This window comes from Sparus aurata, chromosome 5, assembly GCF_900880675.1.
Source record: "Sparus aurata chromosome 5, fSpaAur1.1, whole genome shotgun sequence".
Lineage (NCBI taxonomy): Eukaryota > Metazoa > Chordata > Actinopteri > Spariformes > Sparidae > Sparus > Sparus aurata.
In genome coordinates this window covers 31,752,181-31,764,780 of record NC_044191.1, presented here as the reverse complement: position 1 = coordinate 31,764,780, position 12,600 = coordinate 31,752,181, and the positions used below count along the sequence as shown (strand labels likewise).

General features: G+C 44.6%; 1 protein-coding gene across 1 annotated transcript in view; it reads left to right on the top strand.

Moving 5' to 3' along the window:
• Positions 1 to 2,935: 2,935 nt before the first annotated feature.
• osbp2b (oxysterol binding protein 2b) overlaps positions 2,936 to 12,600 on the top strand; it is a 49,347-nt gene continuing 39,682 nt past the window's right edge. Inside the window, exons 1-2 of the mRNA XM_030416466.1 lie at positions 2,936 to 3,059; positions 9,383 to 9,591. Coding sequence (XP_030272326.1) covers positions 9,396 to 9,591 — 196 coding nt within the window. The 5' untranslated portion in view covers positions 2,936 to 3,059; positions 9,383 to 9,395. The remainder of the gene's footprint in view (positions 3,060 to 9,382; positions 9,592 to 12,600) is intronic.

Genomic DNA, 12,600 nt, shown 5'->3' with positions numbered 1-12,600 from the left:
GCAGGTTTGGTATTTATTGAGGTGGCTGTAAACAGAGATGAGGGCGGATATTCCACTTTACAAAAAACATTCTCAGGAGAAATTCCCGAAGGTGCCACCAAAAGTACTCTTATACTAAATGTATACAGAGGAAAACCTGATTACCAGGCATACAATTAAATTAAACTGTATAACGAAGGGTAAGTGACTTCAGGGTTGCACCAGCGTGTTTAAAGTAACAATATTTTGGCTTTCAGCTGGATTCAGCTGTGAGGCAACAGGCAGAGCGCAAAGCAGTCATACCTGTGCATGTGTTTCAGTTGATAAGTTAAACAGTAATGTGAGACGCGTCTTTTTGTGGCGACAGAGACGGGGAGCTATTTTGAGCAAAACACTGTGTTTTTCTTACCAAACCAAGCATTTTAGTGCTTAAACCTGTCCCTCTGCGACAAGAGAAAAATGGCACTTTTCTTTAAGAGTTGACATTTGCAAAATATCTACCCACCAGCACCACCATGCTCACAGGCTCTCCACAGACAGATCCACTGTGAGGCATACGGAGGGGGGGGGGGGGGTCGAAAAAATCTTTAGAAACTCAAAAAAAACTTTGTTCTGTATTTTTAATTAGCAGTGTTTTAATTTCACTGAAACATGTGTACTTGTAGTGTTTTGTTCCTGGTCTGGTGAGAACAGTATGTGCTCCGATTTCCTGTTATTCATGCCCCTGATATATACACCCCAGTGCATCTAATGACCACCACCATGTGTCCAAAATAATACTGCTTCATATGTCTTAACTAAATAATGTAACATCCCAGCAATAAACCTCAATGCGGCTTCTAAGACCATCAAAGACTCCATCCTTCTCACCTGCCTTCAATCCGCTTTTACTATCACCGGCACCTCTCCAGGCTCATATCTTACCTCACCATCAGACACCAATTAATCAGCATCAATACCTGCAAATCCCCCACTACTACCCTCTCTGGAGGCGTTCTCCAAGGTTCAGTTCTCTGCCCCCTCCTTTTCATCCTGACCCTTGGTCCCTCGGACTTCAGTTCCACTGCCTTGCAGACGACATCCAGCTCTCCATCCCCACCTAAGAAATCATCGCTGCCACTCGATCAGCCCTGACTGACTGCATCATGGAAATAAAATCCTGGCTTCAACTTCAACTTCCTCAAACTGAAATTTTATAATCAGAAATCATGATTATTGGACCTAAAACTCAAACCAAATCCACCCACAATGTCTCCCTAATTGCTGATGGCTACACTGCACCAAACCCTCTCATTTTTACCTCAAAAACATTGCCTGCCTCCATCCATCACTCTCTTCCACAGCTGCAGAAACTGACACCCACACATTCTTCACCTCCAGACTGGATAACTGCAACTGTGTCCTCTATGGTAGATCATCCACAAAGTCTCAAAAAACTCAGATATATCCAGAACTTTAGAGGACTCGAGGACCCATCACTACATCACCCCGGCCTTAGTGGAACTTAATACTGTGGATAAGGAAACCTACATGCTTTGATAACCATCAGTTTCCTTACCTTGAAACCTGCAAGCCTACTGATGACAGCTCTTTGGATCAACTGCCATCTGCCACATTAAACTGTGATATAGATCAGGGACAAGAGATTGTTGTTGAGCCGTTATTGATCCCTTTATTCCCCTCTCTATGACCCTGTGTATTCTGTGTCAGTCTGTTTGTGGTTATTTGATTAAATGGGCACTATGTAGCTTTTGGAGAAGAAATTCAAACTCAGAATTCAATATTTACAATATTAATGAGGTAATAATACAAATTCAGAAACATTTACTTTATGCATAACGGACTGAACAAGCTGTTCTTAGAAGAAGACAAGATCCCCAGGACACCGTTTGAAGCTAGAAAGGTGGCAGGGTCCGCCACATATAAACAAAGTTGAACAGTACGAAATTGTGTTGTCCTTTAAAGGGACTAATTTAACTTTAAAGTGTTTGTGAAACAGTCCGGTGATTCCTCTGATGATTATAAATGATCTGCAACGAGGCCATCAGCGAAAAGACCGTGCCTGTGGGTCCGATCACATATATCACATATAGACACCCATATAAATAAATCACCTTATCATGAACCATGCGCTTCCAAAACAAATGCACGCGCCGGCACACACGCTGGCAAAGCTTATTCCGACAGCCAGTGTTGGCGTTGTACCGCTTTTGTCAAACACGTTCCTCATAGTCACCTTAAGGTCAGTCTGTTCATTCATTCATGAGCACAAAGAGGGTTTTGTTAATTTAGTTTGTCTGTGATGATCCTTCTATTCTGATTTAAATCTAATTCCCCCAAAACTATAGTGCACCTTTAAATACAGCTTCATTTGGGAATATGAAATAACAGTTCTTTTGATACCACATCTTGACATAGGATTTGGTCTATAAGAGAGCCTTGAGATTAAATTACCCTAATGATGCAGGAAACTACCAAAAATCAATCAACAGGTGGGGCCCCCTAAATGTGAAAGAAGTGACGGGGCACCTGACGTTAAACATCACTGTTCATCCTTATCAATCAATATTTATTATGACTGTGTGGCCAGGTGTTTGTTGCGTATTTCCAATGTGTCAGCTCACCTGACAGCAGCGGGCCTGAGATCAGCAGCATGTCAAATGTTTAGGAATGTTTAGATAACAACGTCACGTGGCGCAGCTGTGAATCATAGACGTGAATTGATAGAGCGGCCATTTCCATTCAGGTCCACACTTCATGAATGACCCGGTTAGCAGCCGCTCCTCCCTGACATCACTCACACTGGCTGTCTGGCACCGTCTTCGTGGAGATCAGGGTGGATTTGGTGGCAGCCTTGTTAGTTTACACAGAGGCCATGTAAGGAGTTTCCTTTCTATCCAGTGCAGCTCTGTGCTCTGAGTCCTCTGCAGTCTGCATCAGCAAAGTGTTTTGGCATCACTTCTCGTCCTGCCTTCGGTGTCCATTCCGGCGTCATGTGAACGGGGTTCACGGTGGTCTCTCTCGCCCTGGACCGGACCCTCCTCCTTCGAGCTCATTCCTCAGTGCCGGTCCTCGCTCAGGTAGTCCCGGTGGGGTAGTGTCCCTGTCCCCCGCTGTCCCCGGTTTATCCTGCGCCCTTCGGCGTGCGGCGGAGCGGAGGATGAGCGAGCAAGGGAAGGGCTCGGCATCCGCCTCTGCCGCGGCCCCGGCACCAGGGTCGGATACTTACAAAGGCTGGCTTTTTAAATGGACCAACTATTTGAAAGGGTACCAGCGGCGGTGGTTTGTCCTCAGCAATGGTCTGCTTTCATATTACAGGTAAATTTTCCCGACGCAGTGTGACACATTTCTCCAAAGAGACGCCAACTGGGTGCACAGCCAGTCCTCCAGCGTTTCTGTGTCAGCGCATCACTACAGCTGGCTGCCTCAGCTGGCTAGCATCAGGCTAAAGCTAGCTGTCAAACCGAGTCAGCTGTCTGTTTACTTCAAGCTGCTGACAGTGACAGAAACGTAGACATTTTGCTTTGACTGGCTGTATGTTGCGGACAGATGCTGACACATACAGACAAACACATAGCAGCATTAGCATTAATGTTTTTAACTCAATAAAGTGTCAGAAATGTGACTAGTAGGCAAAGACGTTGGTTAGCATACTGAGCTAGCGCGCGCTAGCCCGAGTCGGTTGGCTGATGGCAGTTGGAAACACAACTGTCCGCTCCTAACTGACACTTCTCTGCTCTTTAAACGTCAATTTAGTAAAGTTGACGTCCTCCTTGTTAAGTTTCATGTAAATGTCTCTTTCAACTTTTTTAATTCCATGTCAGCGTCATATAATTTTATAATTTTACGACATTAACTCAGTCATCGCTTCAGCTAACGTCACTGAGCCAAGCTAACGGTTCTACCGTATGATGGCTGTAATGAGATAGCTTGTGAGAGGTGGTCGCTATCATCATCATCATCATCATTCTGTCTTCACTCCGGTCACGCAGTTGCTAGCTCTGAGCTAACGCTAGCTTTACACAATGAAACACCTGTGGCTCAGGTGCTTCTTGCAAGGGAGTCATGTTTCCACAGGTGTGTGTGTGTGTGTGTGTGGGGAGGCACAACACATAAACAATGAATGGATCATAAAGCATGTCAGCCGGCTGGGGGACATATTAGTACTTCCGCACTTCACACACTCCAGACCACAGAAAAACATTAAGGACTCAGGAGCAGCTTGGATGACTCAGACAAATCGAAACAACAACATCGAAATTTTTTTCCAGCTACAACTGATTGATTATCAGTCTAATGTTAATGTCTGTGGGGTTCCATTATCGTCTCACTGCCAGGTGAATGACTGTAACATGGTCCAGTCTGAAAGAGTGCAACCTTGACCTTGGGAACAGTTTGTGTGACAAAATAGCTGTAATGTGCACTTCCCAGCACTTTTCCAGCTTTCACCTGAGCCACCTGATGAAGACGGTTAGATGTGGTTGAAAGCTCTAGAAAATTTGGGAAAAGAATGAGACTAGTTGTGATTATTTCGTCACACGCACACTTGATTGTTTTCATTGCTTTCATTGCCTAGCACTTGCATGTTTAACCAGCTCGCTTGCCATCGCTTAATTGCTTTTGTCGATAGTGAAGGACTCTGCTGTATCGCCTCTGCGGTCAAACTGCCCTTGGTGCACTAAGGAGTTTTGTCAATACACGAATAGACCTCACATTTAGACCTTTGGCTCTTTGTGATGCAGCAATAAAGCAATTAATGATGCATTACTGTGTAGAAGAAAAAGAAGAAGCTTTAATGGTCACATAAAGTCATGCCAAGCACATAGTTAAACATATTCTATACTTTTAATCCATCCCCTGGGGACAAGCGGACAGCCACCGTAAATGGCGTCTGCATGGTCCACATAAAGGGAGAGATGGCGTATTTGCTGCAACAGTTGTTCACCCTGTCTGACCCAGTTTCTCTAATTAAAAGGGTTCAGAAGGTGCACCCACTGGTGTTAACCTTTTTGAAACACCTAACAGAGCTATTAGTCAGAGCTCTCACCTGGAAGTTTAGACACCATCAGACATGACACATGATTCAGAAAATCTCCTAATTCCAAGCCGACTGTGTAAATGCAAACTTTAATTGCATGCAGTACTAAAAATAATGAATGTGATCCTCAGCTGCTCCCTCCAGGAGAATCATCGTTTCAAATGTCATCTTTTCGTTGAGCGGTTAGAGTTCAAAATCAGTTTTTCAGCAACCTTATTTAAAAGCTCTTCTACAGAGTGAATCGCTGTCAGTACGGGGATTTGGGTCTGGCTCCTCTGGCTGCAAGGCAAAAATTTTGACTCATGATGCATCCCTGCAGCTCCTGTGGCCATAAATGCACTCTGCAAAAACATACATTTTCAGACTGGATAGAGAACATTCTGTGCTGTGCTTACTGAAAACAACATGTGGAGGCCATCTCGTCCCGTGCAGGCCAGTGCCAGACTTTCTCAAGCAGCCTGATTGTCTTTTGTTGTCAGTGCTGTTATCTGACACAGAGGTTTTGCAGCCAAATCTGCACTCCTGCCCTAGCTGGCGATGAAAGGAAAGACGCCTGTTGCCTCTGCCCTCTATTAATAGTCCATTATGTTGTAAGGTGACTGCTGTCCCTGATGTAAAGGTAGCCCGTCGACATCTGAGCACAGATGCAGTGAAGCGTTCCCCTCCACCCCTGTCTTCATGGTAGACCGTATTGTTCCTGTCTGACTTCAGGCTTTTGTGTTCTGTCTGAGCCTTCTCGGGGCCGACTGTCTGTGCTTCTATTGTGAGTGAAGGAAAAGGGAAACGGATGACAACAGACAAATGTGACAACATGTTAATTAAAATGTCTTCACTGCATGTCAAGTGATAATTGTGCTGATCTCAGATGTTCGCTCTGCAGAACATTTTTGTTCTTGTCCTACAATTATTAGACGAGCATGCAGACAAAATGCTAGTTATAAATAGCCTTATGCTATTATACTACCAGGCACTATTTTATTAACACTTAAGTTGCTGCTTACAATAATATTGTCAGTGTTTTACTTTGTATTGGATGTTGTAGCCCTGTAAGGATTCAATGAAGTCTATATGGATGGATATATCATAAGAGGATGCACTTTAAAGCTAGAGCCAGTCTCGTCAGATTGATGTCGTCCAACATGCATTGATCAGTTGTATTTGTTTGCCCTTTCTTAAAGGCCAGTTCCTATTTAAATCAATAGCAACCGACTGCCAATTAGAAATCTAGCCAATAACCTGAGGGATTACTTTCATTCCCAAAGCCGACTGCTGTCAAAGCAAAGGCTTAGTCCTCTAACTTGTTGCTGAGAAGCCAAAGTCCATTTGGGGACCATAATCAATGCTCTGACTCTGTGGATGTACTGACACACTCAGCACTTGTGCCTGTTAAACTGTAATGAGTTTTACAGAGATCCAACGTTGCACTTGTTATTGATTACTTCTGGCTCCGACACTGCAAGGCAGGCTGTCTTTTATTCCACGTCAGCCTTGTGTCGTTTTTAGTTTAAATCCCAGAAAGAGCCCCATTGCTGCTTTCTCACGAGGACATGTGATAAGAGCTGTGTCCTCTCTCTCTTGCTGAACCGCTTTCACTTTTAATTTCTTAATTGACTTTTCCTCCCAGTTTTAATACTCTCGCTTTTACTTACCCACATCTTAGCATAAATCTGGCTCGGTGCTTTAGGGAAGATTACAGGGCATTAAAGCCTTGAGTGCTATTGGAGCTGCCCTATCAGTGTATCCGACCTGGTCTTTTGTAGTAGAGTCGTCCTGACACGTTTCCTTCTAAGCTGCAGGAGAGTAACTAGATAGTATCAATTTAAGTGCTCACTGGGGGTTCGGCACCATCGTGTCCCTTTCCGAGAGTCAGGTTATGGTGTTGCTGCTGGCACGCACGGCTCCTGGCTGCAGGGAGACGTGGAGGGAGAGTGCTGATCTCGCCAACCTTGGGCCCAGCTGGAGGGTAAAGCCTGGCTTGAACCCCGTTTACTGGCCTGGCACATCAGCAGAGTGACTGGAGCAAGAAATGTGGATGCTGTGATCTAATCTTGTTAATGGGCTCTTCGTTGGTTTTAGCACCCGGCTACTGTGTGTGTGTGTGTGTGTGTGCTTGTGAACGCGTCTTTGTGTGCGAGCCTGTCCGGGTGGTCTACGTGTTTTTTTTTCCGTGAAGGTGAGAGCAGCAGAGTGACGTTAAAGAGAGCAGGGAGTCCAGCCACATTCTCTCCATCCCATTGTTTCAGTCTCTCAGCAGGTCATGTTATCCTATGCATGTTGCAGTATCATTGCTTTGGTTTTCTTGTCTTATGTTTCCCCTCTGTCTTCAGCATGACACGTTCCCCGGCGTTTCTCCGGCTCTCTCCCTCCATATCTTGTGAAATTTCAGCCCCCCAGTCACAACAAAACCCGTCGGCATTCTCATGCTCTGGGTACTGTGCCCTGTTTCCTCTGCCTCTCTGTGAATGTCTCCTCATGCTTGTGGCCGTCTGTTCTTTGTTGTTCACTGGTTGTTGTTCTGTCATTACATGCTCCAGATCGGTGGATTTGTGTTTTATGACGATGTGTGCACATGGGACTGAAAGGTAAAGCACTGCAATTCTCTCCTGGCTTAGCGCAACTTGCAGGATCTCTCTCATGCCCTCAGCTGCCCCCTACTCACCTTGCCTTAGTACCTTATCGCCTTTGTAGCCCTTATCTCTATTTCCCAGCTTTTGTAGTTTTCTTGACTGTACAATTTCATGGCCTTTGCATGGCCTCGCCTTCCCACAGGGCAGAAGCGATCAGCAGGACTCTCATCTTACTCATCAGCATCTCATTCACTTTGTTGACCCACTTACAGCCAGGACTCTGCAGCTGAGCACGGCTGGGCTCGGCTGGAAGCCGGGCTGTTCAGGATCCCTGCCCGCCCTCCGCACGGCTTCGCATGGCCCCAGTGCGGTCTTGTCTGTACAACTGATGTGCACAGAACGCCAGCCGGAGAGCGGTACACTGAAGCGCTTGTTCTGGATTGGCATTCTTACAAGACTTGACTTCAGCCAGTAGGAGCAGTGGGAGGGAAATCACTGCCTGGCAGACCTTAAAAATTCACTTCTACCTCTGACTTAATAAGGCGGCAGCCATCATGTCAGTGTCGACTGAGACAGGAGGCGGTGTGGAGCTCGATGTTACTGAGCAACAGCTGCTCTTGGCAGTGAGGGCTCACGAGTGGATGGATGGATTGAAGTTCACACCCACAGACAAATACAGACGCGTCCACATGATTGCATGGCTGCATGATTTAAAGTGGCTGTTTCTAAAATATGGATGGGTAATCATGTGACAATGAGGGTTTAGGAAAATGTTTGTTTAGACATCCACCACAGCATGTGATTTCACTGATTAGATGCTGCTCTCTGGTTGAGAGTGTTAATCAGCAAAATCAGCAGCCTGTGGCTGTTGGGGTGCACTGCATGTGCTCAGCTTTGTGAGGGCCGTGATGGTCCATGCAGCTTAGCTTGTCTGACCGTGACAGACTGTCAGCCAGCCAGCTTTCTTAGCACCCAGTTGTAAATGCAACATTTCTCTTGAACTTACCTTCTTTCACTTCAACATGTACTTCATGTCAAAGACCTTATTTAAAAACCTTAAAACTCACAATGTCTAAGGTTTAAAGTGTTATTTTTCTGTTTTAGATGAGGTACAGCAACTATTACACTTTTTGCTACAGCCGTCCACACTGTCATGCAGACATTGTTTTTTGTTGCACGATCTTTGGACACAGTCTGTGCGTTTGGCTTAGACTTGCACAGTGTGTGTACGTACAACACTCTCATGCCTCTCTGTTCTAATCTATTGCTCTGCTACTTTGGCTCTCTCCCCAACTATCTCGTACTTTTTTTCTACTACCTCTCACACTCTGTTCTCTCTTTGTTCACACTGTCATTCATTGTTTGGTTCTGTTCACTACAGAGGCTCGGAGCGAGACAATGGCCTTGCTTTCTGGACTACTGTGGCCCACTGAATGTGCAACAGTTGGTCTTAGTGGAGGCTACACAGAATGCCCACATTCAGTTCTCTCACAGCAGGGCAGGCAGGTCACGCTGAGTGAATTAGAAGCTCAAACTATCCTATTCCTTTAACATCAGCTAATGCAGGTTTAGATTTCATTACTGGATGACTGTGCCCACAGAGAACATGTGTGTTTAGTGAAATAAGTATTTCAAGTGCTGCTTGGCTTTCAAAGTGAATGTTTATATAATAGTTGAGCATTTCTCTGTCCCTTCTTGCCTCCCTGCTTGTGCTTGTTGGCCGTATGAATGTCAAATATACCATCCCATCTGTGGTATGACAAATAAGTCTCTCTTTCCGCCTGGTATTCTGTTGCAGGACGCAGGCAGAGATGGCCCATACGTGTCGTGGAACAATCAACTTGGCCACGGCGCACATCGACACAGAGGACGCCTGCAACATTGTCCTGAGCAGCGGCGGCCGCACATACCACCTGAAAGCTAGCACGGAAGTGGAGAGGCAGAGATGGGTCACAGCACTGGAGTTGGCCAAAGCTAAAGCCATACGCATGATGAACGATCAGTCTGGTAAGAGCAGCTGAAGCAAGCAGTGCATGGCATGCTTTATATAGTCTAAGTGCAAGTTGTAAGAGCGTCATACACCCATAAGGCACTTACGCAAGACATTAATGGCCAGAATTTAACCTTGATAAATAGGCTGAGCTGATAACGGCAGTCTTTGGGCAAACATACAGTACAAGAGTGTGTATTTGCTTTGTTAGGTCAGTTATCAAGATTCCTGAAATGTCAAAGGTGTGTGCAGCAAGGTCAGCATGGTCCTCTGACCAGCGTAGATATTTGAATATAGAACATTTTCCAGTGTCCCCTGCCAGTTCATATTCAGCACGGCTGGTGTGTCAGCTCCTTTCATACTGTAATTCAGATTCCAGAATGAGCCAGAGGAGGGCAGCGCTGTCTGCTCAGCTGAGTCGGAAAACAAGCTTGAGTATGCTAATGCTGCTGTGAAAACCTGCGCTTCCATTCAGCAGCCTCCTGACAACAAGACAGTCTCCTTTCCAAATGGGATTCATTCTTGTATGGTTATATAAAGGGTCGCTGGTCAAAGGCTGTGGGAAAAGCCTGGGAGGACCGGTTTTCTTCACATTTCACCCTGGCGTCATCCCAAAGCCTCCCTGCCTCAGTCTTCAGCAGACAGGGTCTATAGAGGCTTAGACAGGCTATATATTCCTCTGGCCTCCATTTGAAAGTCAGATCACCAAATATAGACTGTGGGAGAATCTGAGTGCTTTTTAGTTCACCAGCTCCAGTAAGCAGGGGAGCAAGGTTGGTATTTTATATTTAGAAATGGGTAGGCTATTGGAATACCCACATATTTGATTTGTGATTGTTTGTGTGTGTCTGCTTATCTTCTGCAGCATTGTCTGGTGTCAAGTACACCTACCACAAGCTGCTGTTCTTTTTTGTATACTGCCCCCTCTTAATTCATTGTTTGCCTTGTTTGCCTTGTTAGCCTGATGTATGTGGAAGATAAACCTTCGTCAGGCACAGATTAAGTGTGAAAAACAGAAATATTAAACATTCACTCTGCCGATGTTTAATTTTACACCCAATGTAACATCCTAGCGCCCATTCCAGGATCCAGTGATTTAAAAATGATGAAATAAGAACTGCAACAATTTGAAGCATAGATGACTGACAGAAAAATAATTGCAGACTATTTTTGATAATCCATTAATCATTAAAGTATTTTCAAAATGCTGTTTTCAGCCTTCTCGCGGACATCTTTGTATTTTTGGTTGAATTCAACAAGGCATTTTAGATTTCACCATAGACTTTTGAGAGACTAGAACGGATATTTTCCACTATTTTCTGACATTTTATTGACCAAATGATTAATCAGATTAATTGATTACTAGCGAGCATACCTCTGCCAAGCCCCCCTTTGATTCCCTCAAGCCTAATTCAGTACTGAATAAAACACATTTAAATACGCTAGATCCAGATTTTTACTTGGGTCCACATCATATTATACTCACCAATAGAAACCAGCCACCTGAATATGCCTGTTTTTTTTGTTATTTTTTTAATCTATCAAGATGCATTATTACCTGAGAAATTGACGAAAATTTGGAAAATCTCTCAAAAAGCATTAGAAAAAATGTTTTGTGTCCTTTTGAAATGTCGTGAAAAGCAGCTTTACCTGATGCAGCTTGATGTCAGGCAACCTCGCCTCAGTTCAGATGTGACATGATGGCTATTATACGCTGATGCTATGAAAGCGAAGCGGTCCTCTAAGTTGACCAGCTTGCCTTTGAGCCACTGACTGTTTCGTTTTCATCCCACTCTTCTGAGCAAAGGTTTGACATTTGAATGCTTGAAAACACACACACCTGCCTCCGTGTATCTGAGATGCTCTCGACTGAGTCCATTTGTCACACCAGGGTCCCCGCTGTCTTCATTGCACGGTGCAGATTTAAACGCTGTCACTCAGAACCTCCTGAACTGTTTGCTTAATACTCTGTCCAATCTCTCGCAATTATTGAATGAATGCTGTAATTGCTTTGTCACGCATTAGACTTTTATTTTATGACGCAGTCAATTGTTAGCACTTTGTTCAAGCGCTGACTCAGTAACTGCTTTAAAGCTTAGAGGAAGAACACGAGTGTCTTTGTGTTTTTCTAACATTTCCTTTCACAGCTAAGCTAAGTGTGGGAGGAGGATTTAAGAGGATGTGAGAAAAGGGACACTGTGTGAGAAAATGAAGTATCTCTTGATTCAACTGCTACAGAGAGCAATTCTTCAGTGCCACAGTGAATGATTATATATGTTGCCTGTCAAAGTTTAATTTGTAGATAATTGTGGAGTATATCCGCCTTTGTCAGTGAAGTGAGACAGACACGGATCATATCAGGGTGCGTACACATTCATTAACCCGTCCTCTTTCGGCTTTGTTCAGTGGAACAAAGAGCTCGTATCGATCTCCTCAGAAGGGGCACAGTGTAAACTCCTGGCACATCATGTGTGTAGATAGAGACCAAAGTTATAAGTTGATATCCTTGATGTCGTTTGTTGTTTCATTACAGTTTCTGATTGTTGTTCCTTTATCTTCTTTTCCATCTGAACAGCAGAATTGAATCCAGTCTTGCACTCCTGTTCCAGCTCCAATCTCTGCTTCTCTCTTTGCCGGAGAGCCACAAGATTCTTTTCTATGTACACCTGACCTGAACCAGAATCAATTACTCCAATTTCTCATTAGTACTGCTGTCACATCTAGCAGCTTTTTTCCATTTGTAAGCCTTCTCTTGTAAATTGCCTGTCCTTCAATGAGTGCATCTTGTTCTAATTTAGCCTTAGATTGGATTTCTGACAGTTTACAGAAGCTGCTGTCTGTAGTCTGAGGGGAAACGCTCAGCAGGTGGCAGTGTTTCCCTTCACTTCAACACGGCCTCTCCTCTGGGGTTTCGCCTGCTTTGTTATTGCTGCTGCTTGTGAAAGTGGGATCACGGCACGTTGAATCACTTGTTCCAGTGGTGGCTCCTATTTTAAATTTTACACAAGGGAAGATTTGCTGCTTGG